Source organism: Genypterus blacodes, unplaced genomic scaffold, assembly GCF_046128005.1.
Source record: "Genypterus blacodes isolate CSIRO-AG114 ecotype Tasmania unplaced genomic scaffold, CSIRO-AGI_Gbla_v1 ptg000076l_1, whole genome shotgun sequence".
Classification (NCBI taxonomy): domain Eukaryota; kingdom Metazoa; phylum Chordata; class Actinopteri; order Ophidiiformes; family Ophidiidae; genus Genypterus; species Genypterus blacodes.
This window is the reverse complement of record NW_027466885.1, coordinates 1208146-1233957: the sequence shown is the minus strand read 5'-3', so window position 1 is coordinate 1233957 and position 25812 is coordinate 1208146. Positions and strand designations below refer to the sequence as shown.

Genomic DNA, 25812 nt, shown 5'->3' with positions numbered 1-25812 from the left:
TTTAAGAGAAAGATGAGGTGCACAGCAGAATGACACTGAGTTAGAAAAACAAAAACAATGATCCCCATATATTCCTGTCATACACGCCACACGCATGCAAACTGTACAAGAGAGACAAGAGAACATGTAGTTGTTTTGGCAACGCACCGTGCGTGTTCCTGCCATCACAATCTAATGTTTCTGTTTATGACTGACCTCAATGTAATTTCTAACAAAGTCAATTATATTTGTCACAGTATTCTCTAAATACATGATGACAGTGTTTCATGTTTTTGCCGCATTCTGCTTCTTGAAGACAACATATCAAACAAACAGTGTTGCTATCTTTTCCTGTGCTTACTGTGACCACCCATTCACAACTGCCTCCTCACATCACTGTTTGCGTCCCAGGGGAAGTATCCACTTAGTGCCAGAACCTTTGTTTAATCATGTCAAATCAACATAGACTTTGGATGCAAAGAGCAACAGGACTATGGCAGTGTTAAGGATCTGCTTTCATGGAGGTCACACCCACAGTTTGCGTTTAATATGAAACACTGACAATGAGCCGACAGCGTTTTGCAACCAGCCAAGCCCCCAAGGAGCTCTGCTAAATCCATGTCGAGATCACCGGCCAAGATACAGGGGAGAAGAACCAGCTGCTCCGCTGCTAATGGGGTGTGACACAAGGGCCATCAAATCAGCAAAGGGCCGGGAACTGAGAGGGAGGATACCACATTCTCTGCTCATCTTTGGTGATTACTCACAGAAACACACGCTACAATACAAACACACAGAAGGAGAGAAGAGGAGAGGAGAATGCTGATGAGGAAATAAAAAAAGAACAGACCCGAGCCTCCTGGTCAAACCATTCTCACCATCGATCGGTTCTTCTCATCACATGTATCTGTATTGAGTACCCACAGTGGGAAACAGGCCTTTTAGCACCGTGTGGGAAGTGACACATCACACTCTGTCCTGGCCCTCCAATCCCTTAAAGTAGTCCTTTGCACAGGAATATCACTTGAGGTTGTGTGGTTTGATGTATAGTCTCTAGGTACAATTTCTACTCAGGAGACAATGCTATAATTCACATCTAAATGGAATCAATATTATAAGCGAAAACCAGTAAACTTGCCAAACTATCAATCAATTCAAGCTATCAAACAGAACTTCTTTATTGATGTAGCTAGTGTGACATTTAATAGCTTTAGTCAGACACATTCAGGGTTTCTCTGTGTGCATCGATGAATAAGGACCACATACACACAAGCATTTAAACTTCTCAAGCAACCATCACATTAAGTGGCTGACTGTCATAAAATGGATAAATTCAACGAGCCGCTGAGTAACTTCGGGAGCGCTGACTCTCACAAACAATGAATCACACTTTCTCACAATGAAACTTATTTTCTCTCTCCAGCTTTAAAATATATTTGTTGGTCTACATGTCTCAATTTGTGAAGGGCCTATTTAATCTTTGCTGGGAGAACATTGTGTCGCAGTCCAAAGATGCTCTCATGCTCCAGCAAGACTTTAAGCTTTTAAAAGTGACTGGTTTCTTCTCACGTGGACCTTGTTCAGCAATGGCTTCTTACCCCATGAGGTCCACTGTTACTATCCTAATGGCCAATTTAGAGGGTTTGGGTTGACAGGCAGAACTGATTTGACTGCATTGCTTTTCAAAGAAAAAGAGATAAGAGATGGAGGGTGGGCTACAAGGACACAATGGGGCCACAAATGCAATATCAACCAACGCACGCTCACACGTCACAGAAATGACACATACATACTGACATACAAATAAACATCATACAAAATCATTTAAAGTATTGTTAAGTTAATTTATCATATTTTGTTCGGTGTCACCTGAATAACCAAGTATTTAACATTGCATCGTTATTCTACTGTCTGATTTGCTTCCTTTGTTTCAGGACTTATTCTTAATCCCTCTGGACCTTATTAAAGTTATGCAACAGTTCAGTGAACTTCAGAACAGCTGGAGATAAATAACACACAAGCTCAAAACACATCCTATGTTCTAACATGTTCATCTGAAGCTTCCTTTTTATTCAATTAATGATGCGCACTGTCATGTTGAATGGTTGCTTCAATAAAAATATAAAACACTTAATGATAACCACATGCAGTGGTTTTGGTCCGCAACCAAGTGCAAATGCTGTGTTCAGACTTCGTAATGAACCATACCAACCATACTCTCGCATTTAGAATCTACAAAATTCCCTCTGGCCCAACAGTTAACAACCGCAATCCGCAAGAATCCGTTAGCAGGCAGAACACACTCCTGTGTTATCTCCTGCTGATAAAGTTTGACAGGACTGAGCAGCAGCAGGGATTTCTAACTAGGCTGCTGCACTTCTCACAAAAGAAGAAAAAGAGCTAATACTCTTAGGAACTGTCCAGAAGGGAACAGGTCTGGAAGGGAACAGGTCTAGAGGGGAATAGGACAAGAAGGGAACGGGTATAGAAGAGAATAGGTCGAGAAGGGAACAGGTCGAGAAGGGAATAGGTCGAGAAGGGAACAGGTCGAGAAGGGAATAGGTCTAGAAGGAAATAGGTCGAGAAGGGAACAGGTCGAGAAGGGAACAAGTCGAGAAGGGAATAGGTCTAGAAGGAAATAGGTCGAGAAGGGAACAGGTCGAGAAGGGAACAAGTAGACAAGGGAACAGGTCTAGAAGGGAACAAGTCGAGAAGGTAAAAGGGCCAAGAAGGGAACAGGTCGAGAAGGGAACAGGTCTAGAAGGATAGCTGTTAAATAAGCAAGCTAACAAAAGCTGTGTCAAGTGCATCACTCCTTATGCATGCAGGCAAACATCACCTGATACCTTACACATGGGTCTGCTGTGGGCGGCTGCCGATTGATGTTGTGTGTGTGTGGATTAAATGTGGCCAGATATAGAAGTGGCTATGGTATCAGTTTGTGGTAATTACAAAGGCATGACCACGGCAACAGGCTGACAGACAGACAGAAAGACAGAAAGACAGAAAGACAGGCAGAAAGACAGAAAGACAAAGAGCTTGAATGAATGTCAGACTGACTGGCATTGTGTGTGTTTGTTGAACTCTCTCAAGCTCTCTTTCCTTCTTTTCTCAACCCCTAGAAATGTATAAACTTTGAGTATTTGTAGGATTTCTTCACCGTATGTACCAAGACCCCTCAGCCATTCACAGAGTACTGGTTGGTATTGTGGTTGGTAATGTGGTTTGTGCCTCATGGATATTCATCACCTTGCCCTGCCATTAATCTGGATTCCTGTATACATCCTTGTTTATAATTGTGTAAAGATAACACAAATAAAACCGCAACAGAATTCCTGTTAACGAAACCCCCTGTTTCTCCGAAAGGAAGACACAGTAACAAACGCAAAAAACTGATGAGAAATTAAAACAAACAAGAGACAGTAAAGATGACCCAAGTGTCCATGTCAAAGAAGTCAAGATGCATGTTGTCGAGTGAATGTTGTCCGGTTTGGCTGATGTATGACCCCCTGGCGCACAAAGCCCACTCTCAGGGCCGCACTGTAGAGCCATTATAATGAGATCTATTGGAAAGCTGACATTGAGAATAAATGGACTGCCTCTGCTCCCTATTAATTAGGCAGGTAGTCTATTGAGCAGCCATATTAAAAGCTGATTTAATGTCACTAATAAGAAAGTCCATTTCACATGCATGTGCACAACAATACACACAATATACTGGCATAGTCATACCCGGGAATACAAAGGCATGCATACTGACATGTCTTTATATATTTCAGTTCCAGCCTGCACAGTCAAACCTAAATTAAATCATGCCTCAATCAGCTCAAGGTTCAAGAGTGTAAACAAGTGGTTTGAGATGAGTATTCACTTGAAGAGCTCATTTGCAATAACAAATATCTCCATTTTTTATAAAGTGGGAAAAACATTAATCAAACTGATATTAGTCTAAACCAGTGGCTCCCAAAGTGGGGGGCGCAGAGCTATTGCAGGGGGGGGGAAATACATTTTCGCTTTTGTATTTGTATCTTCTGTTATCTGGTCTGTCTGTCTGTTCTTACGGCAACTCTTCGGCCTGGTTGTTGTTTTATATCGTCTAGGGCTGCACTTAATGATTATTTTTTTAACGGTTAATCTACAGATTATTTTTTCAATTAGTCGATTAATCTGTAGATTATTTTATTACGCAATATAGCAATTATTTTCCCCAAAATAAATATACAAATTTATCTCATTAATATTTCAATATTTTCTTCAATCATCTTCTCTTCCAAACAAACAAAAGTAACAAAGATTTTGCAATGCATTATTCCACAAATAGCCACCTTTTGACTGGCAATCTACGATTTACAATCCAATAAACTAAAATTGAAATACAAAACTACATTGAAATACACTTAAACAAAAAACATGGTTAGTTTGTTTGATATGACCTGGAGTTATTTGTTTTTGCAAATAAGCTCTTCACTTCTGCAAATACTACATGTGAGCTGTTGTTTTTAAAGGTGTAATCCACCAGTTTTACACATTTGAGTCAGTTTACTGGTCATAGTAAAGAAACACTGTCTCCCAACAGCTGGTTTGGCAGGGTGAATGGTGGTCAACATAAGTCATAAACAGAATTCGATGGACTTAAAATAGCTCAGCAGACATGTGTGACCAGTGCCTGCAGATATAAAAACCAGCTCACTGACTCAGGGGAAGCATCAAGCTGATATCCAGGATCAGCTACACATTATCAGGATCTGACCACACAGAAAGGGCTTAAAGTGTAAACACACCTCCCTCCTAAAGCAGTTAAAGCCATATTGAGTCAGAGCAACTGTTGGGCCTGTTCCAAGCCCATCCAAGCCAGACCGGGCCCCCGCCAGAGGCTTCTGATTAAGCCAGTGAGATTAAAACCATCTGAATGGGCCCTTATCTTGCTGTCCACAATGTAATCTCATTTCCTCTGTTCCAGGATACATCAGATAACATCATTAATATTGCTGTTAATGTAAATTCAAAACTGCCGCAATTACTACTTCACAATGCAGGTCGCTCAGTGTGGTGACAATGAGTGAATTATCCACCGATTTCACTAATTGTCTTGTTTCTGTCGAACAGGACCTCTGTGAGTGACCTTTCTGCCATGCGAGGACATCTGATGCAGCACTTTGGCAGATTTACGTTATCTGCCTTTGTGTTTAGTAGCAGTCTTTCCTCATGTTTAACAGCTTGTTTAGATTCATTGATGAATTGTGATCTGCATCTACATGATCTAGTCTTGAGCTTGATGATGCACAATAGTTAAGGAATAACATAACAGATTAATTAATCAATTAAGAATTAATTACCACCAAGTGAGCGGTGGGCAGGGGTGTAAAAAAAAAAAAAGAAGTGAGATGTAATGACATACAGTATTGGGCTGTAAATGAAGAGGAGGGTAATTCAGAAGAAGCTCACAGTGAGAGAGAGACAGAGAGGGAGGGGGAGAGAGAGAGAGCGAGAGAGTGAGTGAGAGGGAGGGAGAGATAGAGGGAGGGAGAGAGGGGGTAAATAGATAACCTCTTGCCAGCAGCAGACGTGTACAATAAAATGTAGCCCATCAGCTGCTTGTTGCTTCATTTACAACATCACTGCATCCATTATCATCATTAAACTGGTGGCCTGAATGGACGGGGACACACACGCACACACACACGCAGCATTCAATCAACCAATTAATCATTCCAAATTAGAAACAGTCAGGGATTCGCTTTAGTAGACAGCGACTAAAGGAACCGGCAGGCAGAGGGGGGGATGTGTAAGAAAGAGAGCGAGAGCTGAAGAATAAGGAGGGGGGCATTAAAACGGAAACATGAGAGAGAAAGACGGAAGAGAAGTTGAGAGCGAGAGAGAGAGAGAGAGAGAGAAGCATGAGCAAGTGGGAAGGAGGCTTTTAAGAGGTCCCCCCCCCCCCATTGAGTTGATCATCAGTGAGAATGAATGAGCCACCCACTCAGAGACCACTGAACCCGGGAGACCCAGAGGCCCAGACAGCACGCAGTAGCAGATGGAGGGCTTTCTTTTCATTTGAACCTGTGTGTACGTATTTGAGAGTGACACATAACGCCGCCTGCTCTCTCACCGCCAGCTTTTTATATTCCAGCATCACACATTCACATCTGCTGGCTGTCGCTGAGCAGCTCCACTGGAGGAGATTTGTCTCAAAAAACATGCAGAGGAGGAAGAGGGTTGTGTAAGAAAGATTGGAAGAGTCGGGGAGAGAAGACTGAGGCGGGAGAGAGGACGAGTGGGAGAGGAGCACAGAGGCATAAATTCAAATCAATTGAATAATGAGGGAGTGTTAATGGCCTTTCTAATTATAACCAGGCCTGTCATTAGCAGATGCGAGCTGACGATCTACCACAGCTGGATACGTGCTGCTGGCTCTGTAAAGCTACAGGAGGACGGACATTACCTTCACACACAAACACATTGCACTGCATGTCTACGGTCGTCTGCCCGTTTCAGGAACAGACATCAACAAACATCATTTATTCAATTCTCAATACAAAACAATGCCAAAGTTTTCAATATCTGGATTCCCTCTTTGTTCTGAGCTGTCATATCATCTCTCACTGTCCTGATCAGAGCGATGCTGGAGCACACATGGCGACGCCCGTAACCATCGTTACTGAAGTCACCGGCTCTGAAAGTCTCTCTCTCTCTCTCTCGCTGTGATTAGGGGTGGGTGGGTAGCACACAACACATGAGATATAGAAGAACAGACTTGTTTCCTGTGTGTGTGTGTGTGTGTGTGTGTGTGTGTGTGTGTGTGTGTGTGTGTGTGTGTGTGTGTGTGTGTGTGTGTGTGTGTGTGTTCTTTTGGATATGAGCTAATGGATGTGTCTGTGCAGCATAACACTATCCAACACCAGGGACAGTGTGTTTAAATGTTTGACTTTGATATACTGAATACACCAATTTGCACCTGCTGAGTCATGTCATGCAGACTTGACCCCACTAATTTCCTGACACTTAAGCAAATTTAACAGGCTACGCAATTAACTACACTAATATATCCCTGCCTATTATTTCTGCGATCCTCCCTTAAACACTAAGTATGAATAAAAGAGAATAACGCACCTTTGTGATGAGTCATGGAGCTGATATGTGCCTGGTTGAGACACAACATAAAGGGTTCTTTGACACTAGAATGCATTTAATCTCCGTATGGTCCAGCAAATTTGTTTTGATAGTACAGCAGAAATATTTGATCGGCCCTTGAAGCAGGTGAGCAACGTCTCTCCCCAGAGCTTGTGGTGCAGCAAACTACTTTATTATTTATTATACTATTTTAGAGTCACTCGGTTGCAGCCTAACTACAAATTTACGAGTAGCTTGTTGCTTTCACGGGAGCCTCTGCGCAAAGAGTTAGTGTTTGTTTGTGATTACGGACTGTATTTCCGAACGGCCGACTCCTTCCAGTCCCCAGGAGGCACGGGGCCTCAGGTGCCCTGCTCCTAATGCCATTACCACCATGTCAACATGGTGCCTCCTTATTACGCAGCTTAACCAGTCCACACCAGGCCAAGCCAAGGTCAGCACTCAACCAATTAACACACTGCAAACGTGTGTGCGAGTGTGTGTGTGTTCCGATTCCGCTTCTGTATTCGCTTTGTCTGCAAAACTCTGTGTACGCTCTTCACCTTCTATTTCACTTGTTAGGATAGCACCTTGAAACCAAGATGGATTGTGGGTAGGTTTCTACCGGGACGTCACACAGCAGAGGCTCTGATGGTCACATTAACCTTCGGTCCTCCGCTGAGAAACATCAAGGTGTCCTGTTTGTGTCTGCAGTTTTCTCTACCTTCCCAAACTCCTATTTTTGGAAGACTAGACAATTACGAGGGGAAAATGTGTTCAATGGGATTTGAAAAGGCACATTCATGGTTGTGACAGGTAACAAAGACAGCTCCAGTAGAAACAAAGGAGAATTTTAGAAACATCATTCCTCAAATGGGTGTTGATGTACTGCTTCACATGGATTCATCTCTAAGTATTTTGTGTTCCTTAAAAGTGTGTGTGTGTGTGCATGTTACCGTCACCTTGAGGTGTGACATGGCTGACCTCGCTCGTGGTTGAACGAGCAGGGGGAATCAATAGTGTTTCGCCTCTGCTCCCTGAGAGCCAGCTGCTAGTCAAGCGGGACCATGAGAGCAGGATTAACACACAGCTCGAGATGCTCTCATCAGCTGGAAACTCCGAAATCTTATGTACAAATACACACACTGGCACGTACAGTGTCAGTGTCACAAGGTTCATGAGCATCCATTAGAGAAGGGGAAGTTCGTGTTCTGCCACCGAAAAATCTAAATAATAGTATGGGAGGAAAATTGGAAGAACAGCGGTTTAGCCTTATGAATATCTGCTGAATATTATCTTAACTCATTAGAGAGTCTTAAAGGACAAATGTGAGCTTTAATGTTAAATGCCGGCCTTAAAAACAAACCGATTACAACTGTGACTTGACAAATATGATCCAATCTCAGTGAACTGCTTTCCTTTTCTTTATCTATGTTGGTACCTGCAGAAAGAAGGAATCTATTACATTCCCTATTCAGACGACTGTAATCGTTTTACTCTGCGTGTGTTTTCCCTTCTATTCTAACAATAAACTGCTGGTTGACAGAAGAGATAAATATATCTAAAATATTTGTTCTATTTTTTCCCCCATCGTACTAAAACAAAATGATAGTTCCCAGTTTTATCCTCTTCACTTATGCTGCTTCAGTATTGAACAACTCAGCATATTCAGCATAACGGGAGCATTGTTGCCTCTGTCAGATGGCGTTTATAGCGAGCTCCTGCAGCTTCTGTGACTGGCAAAGAAGGGCAGACACATACAGATTATATTGGCCTGCAAACTCTTTTTTTTAGTGCAGCAGTTAACTTAACACTCCTTCCATGGCTCGTCAAGATCTGCTTCAGTGGGAATGAGTTGGTCACCAGATGCAGACTACCTTCCTCAAACCTTTAGCTGCTATGGATTTTATGACAATTGCCTGTACGATAGATTCATTAAAGGCACTTTTAAATGAGACTGGCTCGTACCGTTTAAGTGTGTCAAAATTGATTGGGCTTCCGAGTTAATAAGCAGAAAAGGAAACCATCTGGATGGAGCTGCTTGCTATAGGCCTTGAATTGTGATTTATGGTATTTGACTGGCACTATGGAACAGATAGTGGTTCTGGGTCCATTCATCATCTGAAGGGGCCTGACACAGTTCTTAGTGGGCGAGATAGGGGAGTCGGTGCAGGTTGTGTTCAAAACGTGGCTCAACTTTACAGTGCATCAGGGAGAGTGTGATTCTAATCAATATTCGATTTATCACACCGGTGTTACAAAACGCCAGCAGCTCATTTGCCATCCCAACGGAAATAAACATCTTCAGACTCATAAATGTCACATTCACAATCTAAGTCTTACTGTCCCTTGTGCTGCATGCCACAGTAATCATCTCAGTTTAATGATCGCTAGCCTCCACACTCATAAGTCAAAACACCTCCACTGCTCTTATTTTGAAGGAGATGCTGATCCTGATGCTGGTGTTGCCACTGTGGCTAAGTTGTTTTCACTTCTGCAGCATCAGCTGACCAGGGGTGGGGTCCATCAGGTTTTGCAGCACAACAGTGAAAGAAAATCAAACAATAATCAAAGAGATTTACATTTTACTCATGTTCTTAGATTCACCATTTACATGTAGATTTACATTTTAATCAATCACATCATTTGGAATATGATTTCTCAGTGGAAAATCCATGATTTCCATGGACAAGGCTCAACCTCATATTTTCTGAAGGATGGCTTAATGAATTTTGGGGGGAACTGTGTAACTTCAACATTTTAGCATAGCAACTTTTGACTCTCTATTAGTATCACAACGTTTAGGTTCACTATACTGGAACAAGCAGTTCAGACACAGAACAGGCAGTACATGACTCTGTGAGAAATATGTGGTATTGAACTTTGAAACAAACTCTGGGAAACTTTAGTAGCAATATTGCCAATATTACATCTTTGTACAGATATAACTCCATGTCCCAGAAGGCTCTGTTTATTAGTTTTGTAACCAATCAGTGGCCAGGAAGCCTGATTAATAGCTACTGTAGTTAGACTCATGGTGTGGAAGCTGATTTAGAGGACCTGTCTCCGGGGCGACCATTATCTCCATCCCCCAGACTGGTGAGGTTGTCACGGTGACAGAAGTGCCCTTCCATTATGCTATGAGTGAGCAGAGGCACCTCTCCCTCTCCCTCTCTCTCTCTCTCACAAGTTTTGAGTCTTGCTTACTAACTCAAGTTATCCTGAGCAATTTCCACCTGTGAAATTTATTATTGTTAGTCTCCTGAAAAAAATTATGTATTTCTGACTGCAAGAATGAGATCAACATGAAATATGTGTGCAGTATGAAATTATTCTTTCTCTGTCTGAGCTTGGTTGCAGCTACATAAGTGTGTTTCATAAAAGCACTTACACAGCATGCAAATGCAGAAAATATGAGAGTAACAGCGCTTTCCATGCAAACTCTAGATCACAGTAAAAGACGTTTATGGATGAGGGAGCTTGTTTGAGTGATGCTAATTGCCCTTTACTGAAATATATGCCACATCAAAACTCCCAATACTTCTGTTTACTTCATCACAAGTTCTACACTCGTATAATAACCATGTCCTCATGCTTCCCTGGAGGAGTAATGGCTTAAAGGAAAACCCAGCCATTGCTGTTACACTTTATTTATCTCATAGAAATGGACTGGATATCAAGTTTCAACACAGATCAAGATTCCCCGGGTCAACTTAGCATGTTGTCGAGGCCGCATGTCGAGCGTGAAATGGACGACAGAGAGCAAAGAGGCTTTTCCTTCGCTTTTACCCCTGATTTTCCTCTGTGAAAACTAATTATCCTCTCAGCCAGGCAGGGCCAATATGATTAACCATGGGGAGGGAGGCGAGAAGGGGAGGGGCGCACAGGAGGAGCGACAAAGAGGACAGATAAGAAGGAGAGCATGAGAGTAGACTGAGGGTTGGGGAGGTAAAATGACAGGAATGGGAGGAGAGGAAAAGTGGGGAGGATTAAAAATGGATGGGGGAAGTCAGCCTTGAGTAAATGTGAGATGCAGTGCAGTAGGGCAAGGGGAGTGGTATAGACCAATTATGAGAAACCATAGCCATTACCTTCATTAGGCTGCTAGGAAGTGTGTGTGTGTGGGGGGGGGGTGGGGGGGTTGAAGGTCTAGGGTCTGGAATAGAGTTTCATTCTGAGCAGTGTGTCTACCACAGACAGTATCATATGATTTCTGAAGGTCAAAGGTCCCCGGATTTGTTTCCTCTCTTGCTCTCATTGTCATTACCACAGATCATCTCCTCCCAGTTCACCCAGAAACACCAACAAACGTATCTTTAACAAGTTTGTTCTTCGGTGCTCAAAGCTTAACAACGGGGAAATTCTTGGCACATGTCAAGAAGAAGTAGGCATATGTACAATCAGTATTTCTAAAAGTACAAAAGATACAGATCAGTGCAAAAATGGTAAAAAAAAAAAAAGAGTAACAAAGAAACAAAGAAATGACAGAAGATATGGCAAGGATAAGAAAGTACGGCAAAAAATAAAAACATGATTTTCTTACTGGTAGTAAACAATGCCACAAACACAATTCAAAGTAAGTGTAAGCTTAGTGTGAAGGTGGGGAAAGGCACAGAGGCAATTAAGAAGAGGGTGTTATTTGAGACAACCTTGACGTATGCTATAGTGCTAAGCCGGGTAACAATGACAGAATTATGCATGGGACAGAGGCACCAATATGTCACCTATAGCCACTTTAACAGAGCTCTGGAGTGACATCGCTGCTGCACTGTGCTGTTATCCTAGCAGAGGTAAACCTGCATCACAATGTCACATGACACTACTACCACCTTCAATGTGTTCAAGCTGTAGTTCCATATGGCAATCAAGTTCAATTCTATTGATCTCAGAGGGGAAATGAATCCTCTCAATTGACGCAGTGAAGTTAAAAGTGGAAGAACTGGCTTGATAACTTCTTGTATTCATTTGCTCTTATGGAGCCTAGCAGGGGTCATACAATTTATTATCTCATTCCCTCATTTTCTTTATATAGCCTAAATAAAACATTCCCTCAGTCTATTGGACTATTCTGCAAGCCTCCATGCTAGCTAGTGCCACTTGTTTCCTGTAGGCCTCTGCCCAGCAGTGCGCCGTAGGTTCTAATGCGGTGAAAGTGTCTCACATTCTCCTTCTCATTGGACATATCAGAGATTTAGTTCTGAACTATTACACGGCAGTTTCAAATAACCTTATACGAGGGAACAACTGACATGGTTTTAGGGACACAAGACATTAGAATAAGAATTACAACAAGGCAGACGCTGAAACCCTCGTTCATGCGTTTGTTACTTCCCGACAGGACTACTCTAGTGTCCTGTTGTCTGGCTTGACCTCCTTTGCTCTGAAGAAAGCTTGAAGGCAGCTTGTTCAAAACACTGCAGCAAGACTCCTGACTAAAACGTGTAGATTTCAGCACATCAGGGTAGTTCTCGCATCGCTTCACTGACTTCTTGTCAGTGCCAGGGCTGATTTTAAGGTCTTACTTCTTAGACTCTTGCGCGGCCTGATGTCATATCTTCGGCAAAGAGATGTTGTTGGCAATGTCCTGACTATACCGAGCAGTGATTGTGGCTGTGTTGCTAAGCAAATAGTTTGATTGATTAGTTGATTAGATTGATGAATTGTGTGTGTGTGTGTGTGTGTGGCTGTGTCGATCGGCTTCTGGACGCCTGCTGCTGGATAGGGATGTTGTTTCACGCACAATTACAATGAGGAGAGAATTCACCTTTGCTTCTCTAGTCATGCTCCATGAAGCAAAAGGATACACACATATTTTGAATATGCGAACACGCAAAGTCACACATACACACATGTAAAAACACTGTCACACGCTCACAGACACAACAACACTAAATATAAGTCCTATAACAATATGTAGTTGAAGTGGATAAAGTACCTCACATCCGCCTTTAAAACCCAAAATAGCTTAGCATTAGGGTTAGCATTAAGAAACCTATTTGTTACAAGTACATATTGCCCGATAAATAATACCTGAAGTACAAATATAAACGTAGCACACTTCACTTATTAATAATTCATTTCATAATAAATCCTGTAAACAATTTAAATTATGAAGATAAATTCTGAATGACCTCATCTAACGGTTCATGAGATTGTGTTCCCTTGAGAGTAAACAGCAGCGTCTGCTTTCTGCAACTTATCACTGTGTAGCTTGTATCCATAGTTACATATAGACTGCAAGAAGTTTAAGGTGGAAATGTGGTGAAACTGAAGCACATTAGGTACAAAAATAACAAATTTTGCTTAATACCAGAATCCTTTATCTAATCTCTGAACTATGACTATTGACTGACTATTTTGCCTTTCATATTCCCTGTTAACCGAGACTTATATCCCCCAGACTCTTTCAATGTGTCTCTGTAGTATTCTCAGTCTTCCCTACAGTCTCAATAAAGTAGAAATATTAAGCACTATTCACAGCCTACTGTCCCTGAAAAAAAACGAGACCTCAGGGCGACACAGAGTGGGAGACCCTCTGTAGCTTTTGTGTAATAAGAGCCATAAGTTTTAGGGCGGCACAGCAGGCGTAGCCACACTCAGCTGTCTTTGGTGAATAATGGATGTGGATGGGGCCCCGGGTTATCCACAGATTTCATGTGTGGTCACTATACTGGGGTTCAGAGGCTTAGGTGAGCAGCACTTAGGGTTTCATCTGGCATCACAGGGTTATCTGTTGATCTGAATTCAGGAGGTGAGCTAACCCACCGCTTGGATTTCACCTGGCGCCGCAAGGGGGCGGGGGGGTTTATCTCACTGACACAGAGTCGGATTCAAACGTGGCAGTTAGGATTGAGGATAAGTGGTTTTGGATGCAGCCTGAATTCCCTCAGAAAATCAATATAGGGAGAAGTGCCAATAAAGCACGAAGGGAAAGAAACTTTACCAGAAGAATTTTATAATTAAGGCAATGTTTTTTCGCACATGTAAACATCATAATTTCAATGTCATCCAAGTATAAGACCTGGATGTCAATAAATGCATTCAGGCATGTAAATATCTTCGTGGGAGGAGGACAGGGTTCCTCAATTGCTGGATTCTCCTCATGCAATGTGCCATGTATGCACATATATGTTTATTTTTGCCTTCATAGCACTATAGACAGCATGCATGTGAACCTACTTTGCGCTGATGGAGTTGCAGTTATTGGAGATGACAACTAACATGTAACACTGATAATAGAGATCGTGTAATCACACCAGTAATGTTCTCAATAATGGCCCTGGTAATGGAAATGCCAATGGAAATGATGGCGGCTGTAATGACAAGATTTAAAAGGGTTCAGCTCAATAGTAACATGATAAATGGGTTCTTAATGAGGTTTTTAAGACTTTCAATATTTCTGTAGTCATTGAAGGTTGTCCTCATTAGTCTGTCATTCCTACACATCCATCCATTATCTATCGCCGCTTATGCACTAGTGGGTCGCGGGGTTGCTGGAGCCAATCCCTGGACAGGTCACCAGTCCATCACAGGGCAGGCAAACAACACAAACAACTCTCACATTAAGACCTACGAACAATTCGGGGTCACCAAATTAACCTGTACGTCTTTGGACTGTGGGAGGAAGCCGGAACTCCACACAGAAAGGCCCCGGTCTTGTACTCACAATGTTCTTGCTGTGACCATTGCACCACCGTGCCGCCTCCTTACCACATGTATACAGTTATGTATATATTCAGTGATTTAAAACTGAAAACTATATGTATAACAAAAGCTATATTGTAGCTGCTTTTATCACCAATATTCTGTAGGCATGCCTTTTCTCTTATTTTATTTTTTTATCACACTTCTCCATTCATCAACCACTCTTTCCATCCCCCCCTGCCTCCCTCCCTCCCTCCCTCCCCCCTCTGAATAGCGCTACATTAAGTCCTAATAGCACTGGAAAAGACAGACAACCCAATAAGTTGGGACTGGGCAAGTGCCATTTATCTGGCGCCTGACTCTTAAGTGCTCAAATAAATACCAGCGCGACAACATTAAATGTGATTGGCTTGGTATTCAAAGCCTAAGCATGGGTGGAAGAAGTAGTCCCCAGTTCATCATTGTCGCCGACAGTTGTTTTTGTCGCAGTTCTGTACATTCAGAGTATCTTCCTATTCTAATGTTTGAGTCGAGCACATTGACCAAGTAAACAGCTGAGTATGGTAACACACTTACACATAGGTACAAACACATACACGTATACAAAATGGAGCTTGCTGAACATAATAATAATAATGTACGTGTTCAACACCATTAGTTGTGATGGGTTATTCAAATCTCCCCCTAACACACTTGCATGATAATACGTCAACATCCTCCATCAGTTCTGCAAATATAACACTATGGCTCTCAGTGGGATTCAGAGCCACAACAGCAAGTCGACAATTAAGGAATTTGTTTCTGCAGGCTTGGTTAAAGCCTCCAGATTTAGAAAAGAATGCAATTGTAACAGAAAAAACATCATCTGTGTATAATGAATCAGAGTTTGTTATGGAAGAACCTCATCAGCTGCACACACATCCAGTACACTGAGGGTCTATGAGAACAACCTATGACAAATAATGCAGACATTTAATGCAGGCAAAATCTTATCCAAAATCCTTGACCTTCAATCTCATCTTAATGCCTGTTATTATAACAAATCCAGTTAATGCAATGGTTGGTACTAACGTTTTCAGCGGTTCATCTGCCTCCTCCTCTCTCTCTCTGAACTTCTGCAATTGTACAATCCTTCTCACTCTTCTTCTTGACTCTACTCAGTTATTTCTTCTCGACTCCAAACCATGGGTTCTAGAGCTTTGATCTGCAGTGCTCCTAGGCTATAAAGCTCCCTCCCTGAACATATCTGTCAGCTGGAATTAATTTCCACCCGCAAATCACACATCAAAACCTGTTCCTTCTGCCTTAGAGGCTTTTATGTTTTAACACTCATTCCCCTTAAAAGGCAAGACAGCACTGCTACACTCTTCGGCGTATGTATATGTGGATCAATATGACATACCATCCAGCCTTTTTTACAGCTTTGGCATCCCACAGTAATCCACGTAGAGGGAATGATCGTTTATGACTCATTTATCCCAACAGAACGATAGTCGTAGGAAGACAACACGCCATAAATGCCATTGCCATAAATGTCATTGCCAACTATTGAACGTAACATTAAAGCCTACCCTGGTAGTGGTGTCGAGTGACATTGTGACGCAGGTGAAAATGGCAGATAAAGCTATATTGTATCTGTACCCTCATGCACTACGTGGGAAGATGTACTGTGAACAAGTGAGTGAGGGGGTGGGAGAGCCTGTAAGTGACACAGTCGGTAAGTGGATGTAGGGTTCTATGGTGATAAGGCACGGCCGAACAAAATGGAATGAGTGACAATGTCGCGCTAATGTTTTTTCCTTAGACTGCATCACTGGAAAATGAAGGAGTGTGGTAATTCTAATAACTAATACGCCAGAAGATAAACCAGGCCCGCAATGGTAATGGACATGCAGTAACAAACAACATTAGTGCTCCCCAGGACTGAAACAACGCAGAAAGAAAATGTTTATTGCATTGCTGTCTCTCAATGAAGAGTAATGGCGAAGGAAGCAATGAGGCCGATGAATTTTGTTTTCGAAGAGTGCCTTCGATTTTACACTTAGGGTGAAAGGCAGAAATAGACAGGTAGGTTATTCAAGCCCACACACTGCTGTACTAGATTTATTCTGTGGTGATGAGCATTTTCAAAGCACTACCAGAGGTGTGTCCTGATCAATTGCCTCTAAAATTGAAATACCTTAAGTCATCTGTCATAATCTGAGGTGTACTAGTTTGTGTTGATTTTATTTTGAAAGTCTTACTGACCTTTTCCTGTCTCCCTGAAGATCATCACCCTCACCACTCACCCGCCTGCCAATTACCCCAGCTGCACCTCGTTTCCTGATTACCTTCTGTGTATTTAAGTGCTGCTAGTCCAGTTCATTTTTGGACTATTTATACTTAGTATTTATGATCTACCAGACAGTTTTGCAGTTTTTGCTTGTTGCTGCGACTCACCCTTGTTGTTTAGCTGCTTTCAACTCAGATCTCTGTCAATACTGCTCTTTTTGTTGTAAGTCAGCCAGTTCAGTACGTGTTTTTATTCTCTTTTGTGAAAAGCTTATCTTAACCGTACGCACCACAGTGACAGTCATTATTGTCTTTGCATTCGTTTGCTTAGGCTTTTTTTAATACACCCAACAGAGCCAATGGAGGGATTGCTGATTTTCTGAGAGCATCACCTGAGGACAGTGTACAGTAAACAGTCAAGACAGAAATACAGTTTGGTGCCTTGGTTACATGCTCCTGAAAGTTCAGAGAAACTGTTTTGTTTAATTGCATAAAAAAAACACCCCCCTTCATAGTGATTAATATGCTGCTTTACAACTTTGCATTGGTTATAACTGTCAGTGATGTTATCCACTTTTCTGAATTCATTTCATTGACAGGACCAAGGACCATTACCCTGCTCTACTTTATGAAGGCTTGAAGATTTAAGCGAAGAGTAAAGAGTAAAGGGAGGAATAGTTGCCCTTCATCATCTGAATGACAAACACATTAATCATTTAAAACATAGAGATTTTATCCTCTCCTTTAGTCAAAGTGAAGGCTGGTGAAAGCTGGTCTGACTACAGACAGACATTCATTTACATCTGCTGCCCTGAACAGTCTCTCCACGGAGGGACAGAAAGATAGAGGACGCTGAGGGGGAACATCCCTCTGAACCCAGGTCACTGCTTTCCATCAGACACACACACACACACTTGTGGGGACAAGCATTTGTCTAGCCACTCGTACACAAAGAAGTCATTTCCTCAGTCAGCAGGACACCACAGAACGCTGCCATCATCAGAAAAATGGACTCATCTAGTTATAATGTGTATAGCTTCATATCCACATCAGAGCACACACATATACAGCTAAGGGCCATTTTGACATACAACCTCATTCATACAACCCCATCCAGGCAGGCCAGGATGGGGTTGTATGAATGAATTTGGGGTTGGGTTGGGTCTTTGGGTGGGATTTCTTATTTTTACATAGTTTGGTTTTTTGTCTTTCTCTTCTCTTCACCACAGCCTATGATGAGATCTGTTGTAGCCTAAATATCTATACACCTTATTTGAAAGTACACTTTTGTTTTAAATATAACGAGGTAGCTCTATTTACCATTCTTATTTTGGCCATTTCCTCTCCGTGTTAAGCATGGTGAAAGAATGATCGCAACAGAGAAGGCTCGGCTAGATGAGCGTTTGCACCCCCGGGGGGAATGAAACACATCTGACTGATGTTATGACTCCCACGCCACGGCAGAGGTTGATTGACAGGCCATGATGGAGCGCCACGCAGGCAAATGCGGTAATAACTCCGTAAGAATGGACCTGCTATTCACCCAATTACTGTCTGTAACACAGCTCTGTGTGTTTATCATGCCTGATGAAATGAGTGGAGTGTTATGTGAGTCCCAACGGTGCCATGGCAGGACCCATAAGTCAGCTTTTATGGCAGAGTTGCTAAATCATTGTAAGGCCTAAGGTGCGAGATGCTGTTCTACTGGAGGACTAGTGTATAAATTCTCCTTTCAAACAACAAATGAGTGTTTTTTTCACCAGTGATGGGTTCAGTTCATCACTTCGTGTATCTGTCCTGAAATTTTAGCCAACAGCAGTACTAATGTGTCTTCTAACAAACTTCCATCCATAAATGTGAATTCTTGTAAAAACGTGTGTGGCACCAGTATTGCCAGAGCATTTGAACATGCCACATCCTCAGCTTAGATTAAATGGTTAATACTTAATTAAATGTCGGAAGCTTAGCCTCTGATTAATAGACTGAGGGGGCACTCTATGTACTTTGCATGGATAATAGCTATTACTTCACATTTAAATAAGCAGACGCACATACACGCAGAGCTTTACATTACAAACAGAGTGTGTTATTGTAGATGCCCACATTGATTTGAAGCCCTTTGAGTGCAAGCATGCGCAGCACCCTGGTACAGCACATTGGGTGACTAATGAGGCGGACACACGATGCAGTGCTACCACACTCCAACATGTCAAGATTCATCATGTGTGTGTCATTAAAAAAACAGAGGGGAACACACACGAACACACACACACACACACACACACACACACACACACACACACACACCCAAACAAACAATTTCTTATACACTCACAGGCTAGCATTGGGGTTATCTGTCGTTTTTTGAATGATGTTCCTTTATTTACTGTTTTTACAGCCTTTCAAATAATATATGTCCCAGCCTCTTTGGAACCCATGAGGCTTGATATTACATTTTTACATTCTCGTTTGTGTCCTTAAAATATTAATGTCCAACTCTCCTCTCCTGTCGTCTCTCCTGTCCTTTTTTTCCAACCAAATTCTCGTAAAATACTGTGCAGCAAGTTAATGTGATCTTGTTTATTATTGGTGATCGAAAACTGCTTTTCTGTTTGGAAAATGGATGCTTCTCCTTACTGTGCATCGTGTTATTGTGTGGGGGCGGAAAGCAGACAGCATTATTTCTTTTGTACGTATTTTGCGCTGTTAGTTGGAGGTGGGATTATCCGTGGCAGTCATTGGTGCAGAGTGGTACCCTCTCCTGAGAGCCTCTGAGGTCTCTAAGTGCTTTGCTTAGCTACAGCTGCTAGGCAATCAAGAGTCGCCGAGTCGCATAGGACACCCTGCTCCTCTGGGCCCCCTGCATTATCGCAGCACAATGCTGTTAGGTCGCACAAATTGTTTGATAGGCAGCTGCTCGTCCGCAACCCACTACTTTCATCCTGTCAGGGGTGTTATCTGTTCATAGCAATACAAGGTTTGTATTATACAGTTTAGAGGCCAAAAAGTGCTATTAGGTTTTGATTTTAGTTTAGTTTAGCTTTTTTAATTAGTTTTTTACTGTGCTTTCAGTCTTATGTCTATTCAATAGGCCTGCTGGAGACCAGACTGTACAGAATAGAAGTCAGGCTTGAATGAATATTTATGACAACTCCCAACTATACAATACCCTCCTGAAAGTAGTGTGCATGATTCAGCCAATATTTATACATCTAACAGTTTAACCAAGTTGTTTAGCATTTTTCTCTAAAGTTGGCAAACCTATACGTATTGAACAGCCCTGCAATCAGTTTTACATTTGTTTAATGAACATATGGTAGCCAAAACCTCAAGAACTATTAATCTAACTGTGATCTGAACGCCATGTGAATTAAAACATTGACAGAAATAATTGGAAACTGAATCTCGCTTTCTCAGACAACTGTACCAATCATCACAAGTGGGTGGATCAAGGTCCTGTTTTTCAGTCTGTGTAAGAGACAGGTGCTGTGGGCATTGAGAACCTCTGTGGCAGATGGCTGGTACCCATAGTAAATAAGCAGGGTGTTCATATAGCATCTGGTTAAGCCAGTTTAAAAAAGCTGTTCAACTATTCATTAATGTGCGTAGGACCTGATTTGATGCTTTTGATGAGCTGTACAGTTTTCCGCTGCTAAGACTGCTCTGTTTACTCTGCTACACCCAGCCTTGGCTCCTTCATACTTCTCTAGCCTCCTGTTTCATTGTGCTCCTGCCTGCCTGTGCCTGCCACGGACTCCATCTCCATATCTCCACATCCACATGGATTGTCACGCAGCTTTTCAGCTTTCCTCCCAAATTTCGAGTGATTGTAATAAATGCCCTTTTTTTGAACTGTGTCTGCTTTTTGAGTTTTTCCAGACAGTTAGAGTCTGGTATACTTGTCTTAATGAGCCAGGGTGGGTTGTGTCAACGTTTGGCAGACTTAATTCCTTGGTTTTTGTGTTATCGTCTTATTTTGTGTTAGTTTCTGGCTGCATTTAAGACGGCCATGTATAGGTGGAAAATGAGAAAAATATTCTTCCCACAACAACGGTTCCTTGTAACCACTTCATGGTTTCTCTTCATGGGCACTCTGAAATCAATGGCGTTACGAAGTTGATGGAAACCTCAGGAGACCCAGCCACTGTGAACCATAGAGCAATATTCCATGTCATTCCCTTCATCCTCCCCACACTTGTCTCCCTCTACTGTGCTGACAAATATACTGTATCCTACCATGTGACCTTTAAACCATATAGTTTCTGTCTCCCTTATTGTCAATGCTATAATTCAGACGTTCACACACACCCCTTGGAGCAGCCAATCAACCACCTCTCAAAAAGGACTAAGGGCTTCTTCAGAAACGCACACTGACAATGACCTTACAATGACCTTACAATGACACTGTCTCCCATAGCCTATTGACGAGTCTTAATGAAACGCACACTGTCAGATCCTGTATGAGTTGAGTGTAAGAAATGTTCTGACCTCCCCTGTGGTGAGGCTGAAGGTTGGAGCAGTAGAGCAAGACTGAACGGCAATGATCATGAGCAACCGAAAGAGACGCAGAGGATGTCAATAAAGAAGAGGGAGGCAAAGCGACGGTTAGAGAAAGAAGGGCATTGGGTAAGAGAGACGTCGAGCCTCTTGTACGCCTTGCATTAAAATACAATCTCCGTTTCCAATTATGTTATCTACATAATCACATCTGATTGCAGGACTTGCGTTTACACCTTCCATCAACATGTATGCTTGTGATCTGGTTACTCCCTGCATTGTGATTGGAACTAAACACAAGGAAACACGGAAAAATTCTGATCTATTAAAGGGGGGCGCCAAAGAAAAAGTTTGGGAACCACAGACCTATAGACACGGGTTTCAAAGCCATGTATTTAACTTCCAACTGTTGAATTTACTCTGTACCAAAAACAGCCTGCATGTTCTATGTATGTGTGCTTGCGTGTGCGCATGAGAATGATTGATTAAACTAGCGAGCAATCGGAGTCGGACAATTGAGCGTGAGAGTGAGAGGGGAGATCGATCATTGTGAAGGCTCATGCCTGAGCTTGGCATTAGATAAATGGGCTCACAAGAAGCCCTGTGTGTGCATACATGTAAGTGTGCGTTACGGCTGCACAGTCCCACCACGTAAAAAACACACATCCATGCTCGCTTCATGCTGACATGGCTTTTCAACATTTTCATTCCCTTCTTTGCTTCTCAGGAGAAGGTAGGAAAGGAAGGAGGAGAGGGCATCAAGACGAAGGTGGCATAGTGTTTCCTCTGTGCATTATGGATGAAGCGTGTCCATGGTGATACCTAACCTCTGGTTGTGTCTTTATTTGCTTTACTGTGTGAATCTCTAGGGTTATGCTTGCCCACACACACTCACAGATCAACAGCCACAACACAATATTCATTTTTTAACTGTACCTCACTGTCTACAAATCAATTATACATCTTTATGTAGGATAAAGAAAACTAAGAAGATGCAAAAGAAGATATTTATTGAGTGAATTGAACGAAATAAATCTTAATTTACCCAGATACACAAGACAAAGGTATAATCCCAGAAGGGGAATAGAAGTATGGTCAAGGTATGAGGAGGGATCACCAGAACGGACCTTTGGTTACTGTGACGGGAGATTCTTTACAAACTCAATGCAAACACTGCTCCCCATTCAGAAAGTGGGATATTACTTCACAGATCTACAGGCGGTACCAGACTAATGACTGGATCTTGAACACTAAATAATAGAACCCTCGTAAATGGGTTTCTTTACCGCCGGCGGACCAGAATTGAGGTGTGTGAATACCCCTTTTTGTTTTTTTCTCTCCCTGTGTCTCCCCCTTTCTTCTCTCATCACAGCCCATGATGTGTTTTTGCAGTTGCCTGTACAGTGTATGATGTCATCCTGCAATACCCTGCACCTACGAGATAATTGAACACGCAACAATGATGTTATCGGAAACTCTGCTGTGAATTCATCTCCAAAAATGCCATAACGACATGCTCATTGTGTCAAATGCTTTCTTCAATAAAAATATTCAACAAAAAAAGAAAAAGAGTGGGATATGCCTGGTGTGTGTGGGTGCAGTGTCATACACTCATCAGAGCATCAGATGAGCTCTGTCACACTGCCACAGTACGTATAAGAGCTTTTAACACCCTGCAATGCTCTCAGCACAAACCATTATAACAAGCTGTTGACCATTCAGCGGCAAAAGCCCACATATTGTCCTCATAACATTCAGTAGCCTGTAAGCTAGACTGCTACTAGAGAAATGCTAAATACAGATACTGAAAGAGTTAAAGATACTCTATATCTAGTATCTACATCTATTTTTCTTCTGCGTATGCCAGCAGAAGATTAACAGCTGCCAGCTTGTACTGGTGGGGAAGCTTTGCAGGCATTAAACGTTGTCGCTGCCAAAGCCTTTAACTGTGTGTTGTAAGCAAGGTGGACTCTCGTTAACATAGCCAGCAAGACAGAAATGATGACAACACCTCTGTGGTTCTATATACAAGGTTGTAGCTTTTTACAAGGGACTTGTTGTATCCATAGCCGGTCAGTGGTGTGTGCGTATGTGTGTGTGTCTGCGTGTGTGTGTCCAAGCTCCAGTATAAACAGTGGAAAGTGAAAAGTGTAGAGGGGAGGGATGATCTGGCAGAGCACACGCAGACATAAACCCATAAGGAGACAGCAGACAGCTGGAGCCCTGTGTTCTCCCGCTCACTTCCACTTTCTTTCACCATAACAACGCTTTCGTATGATGTGACAGAACACAATTTCTGACCATCACTGTTTCTCTCACCCTCTTTGTATCATCAAGTTCTCTCTCTCTTTCTTTCTCATTCTCTCACTTTGTTTCTCACTTCTTTCACCTCCCCGGTTTCTCGTCACTTTGTCAGAGCTTTTCTCCTCCATTTTTTTAACCAATTTTCTCCTCCTTCTGTTTCTTCCATCTGTCTCCTTGCCTCTCTCTCTCTCCCTTTCCTTCTTTCCTCCGCCTGTGGTTCTGTTATACGTCTGTCATGTGGAAAATGTCCAGCAGATGCTATGGCCCCAGCCCAGGGAGTTGCTGATTTTATTACCATGGCAGCCCTTCATCGCCATGGAAGCCATCTATCTTCTCTGCAGCGTTCTACACTGTTCAAAATGAAGGTAACACTTAATCATCACAGTACAAGATCAAGTCCAGGGATATCAATCTGTCAATTTAGGAAGCACAAGTGTTTGTGAATCAATGTCACCTGCTTTGGTTCAAATGAAAGTAAGAATGTATGTTTATCACTGATATTCTTTTAACTGTATCTTGTATCACGGACAATTTCACAGACAACTTGGTAGCCTATTCGTAAAATGTCCTTGTTACACACATTCTATGAATCCTACCTAGAGTACAAGCTTTGGGGGGACAAGCCTTTCTTCAGCCATAGTGGTATCTGTTGTCATCATGAAGTGAGCATGGTTTAGTCAGCCATTGCAGTACTTTGGAGGCAGATACACACACACACACAAAATATTGCTGAAATAGAAACAGTGAGCGATTTGCACTGAATGAGTTGTCGGCCGCAACCAGTCAGGATGACACCACATCACTCAGTCGTACACACTGCAGCATGTGTGAAACCGGAGTTAGAGGTCTACTCACCAAATTGCCACAGTATCAATAGTGAGTAATAGTTAGAGAGGTGCATTCTTAAAGATGTGATATATGTTGTGTTAATACACTTGGACACCAAAGGTAGAATGAATGGATATGTTTCACTCATACTTCAACACAATGTTTGTGTCGGCTAGCTTTGAACTCCAACCTCGACCACAAGCCTGCTACTGAGTTATGACTATGAGACAATAATGTGTCACTCATAAGTGGTCCAGGTCAGGTTGTAAAGAACCAAACCATGATTTAATCCGATCCAAGTGCTTAAATATACTATGACTAAGGATTGGTTATATTGGTGAAAATTAGTCCGAAACTCACAGACATCCCCGGCCTCCTTGGGTTAAAGAGGAACTGATCCTCCATTCATCTAAATCACAATCCCTTTTCATCATCTCCACATTCCTATGGACACATCAATCTCCATATCACTACCATCACTTCACATTAACATTTACACACTCACTCCCAAATATGCCCACTCCCTCATTTTCCTCTACCATTCTCACTTCAAAGGGTTATCTCAAAATTCACTGACAGGATAAGAAGAGCTGCATATATCTTCTACACACACACACAAACACACACCTCAGAAATATAGAGAGTTGGTTCCTACCATCTTTCCGGTACAGGTTGATCTCCACTTTCCTCTCCTCTGCGCCCAGCAGGGCCTGCGCCATCTGGGCAATGGCCAGTCGCTTTGTGCTGGGTCCATACAGGAAGTTACACGTGCAGGGCTTCTGCATGATCTCAGCACGAGAGTAACCGCACATGTGGCAGAAGCTGTCGTTGCAGAAGATGATTGCGCAGTTTTCCACTCGTGCATTTGCGATGACAAATTTGCGACCTGTGGATGAAGTGAAAAGAGAGTTTATTAAACAAAAAGTTTAAATTAAACTGCAGCTTGGTCGTTGCTACTCCCACAAAGCCCTGAACTCTTTGTCATTCACATGCAAGTGCTTACATACGCTCTCTCATTCTTCCTCTGTCTCTCTGCCTGTCTAAACCACTTACTGCAGAAGGAGCCATTTAACTCCATGGTTTCTGCTTAATGTCAAAGGATGGTCTAAACACTCGTGCACACACACATGCAGACACACACACGCATACACTTTATTTGCAGTGCAATGTGAATAGGTA

The 25812-nt window shown here is 42.3% G+C and overlaps 1 protein-coding gene across 1 annotated transcript in view; it reads right to left on the bottom strand.

The window, feature by feature from the left end:
* kcnh2b (potassium voltage-gated channel, subfamily H (eag-related), member 2b) overlaps positions 1 to 25812 on the bottom strand; it is a 124886-nt gene that overhangs the window by 84103 nt on the left and 14971 nt on the right. Inside the window, exon 2 of the mRNA XM_076158386.1 lies at positions 25289 to 25519. Coding sequence (XP_076014501.1) covers positions 25289 to 25519 — 231 coding nt within the window. The remainder of the gene's footprint in view (positions 1 to 25288; positions 25520 to 25812) is intronic.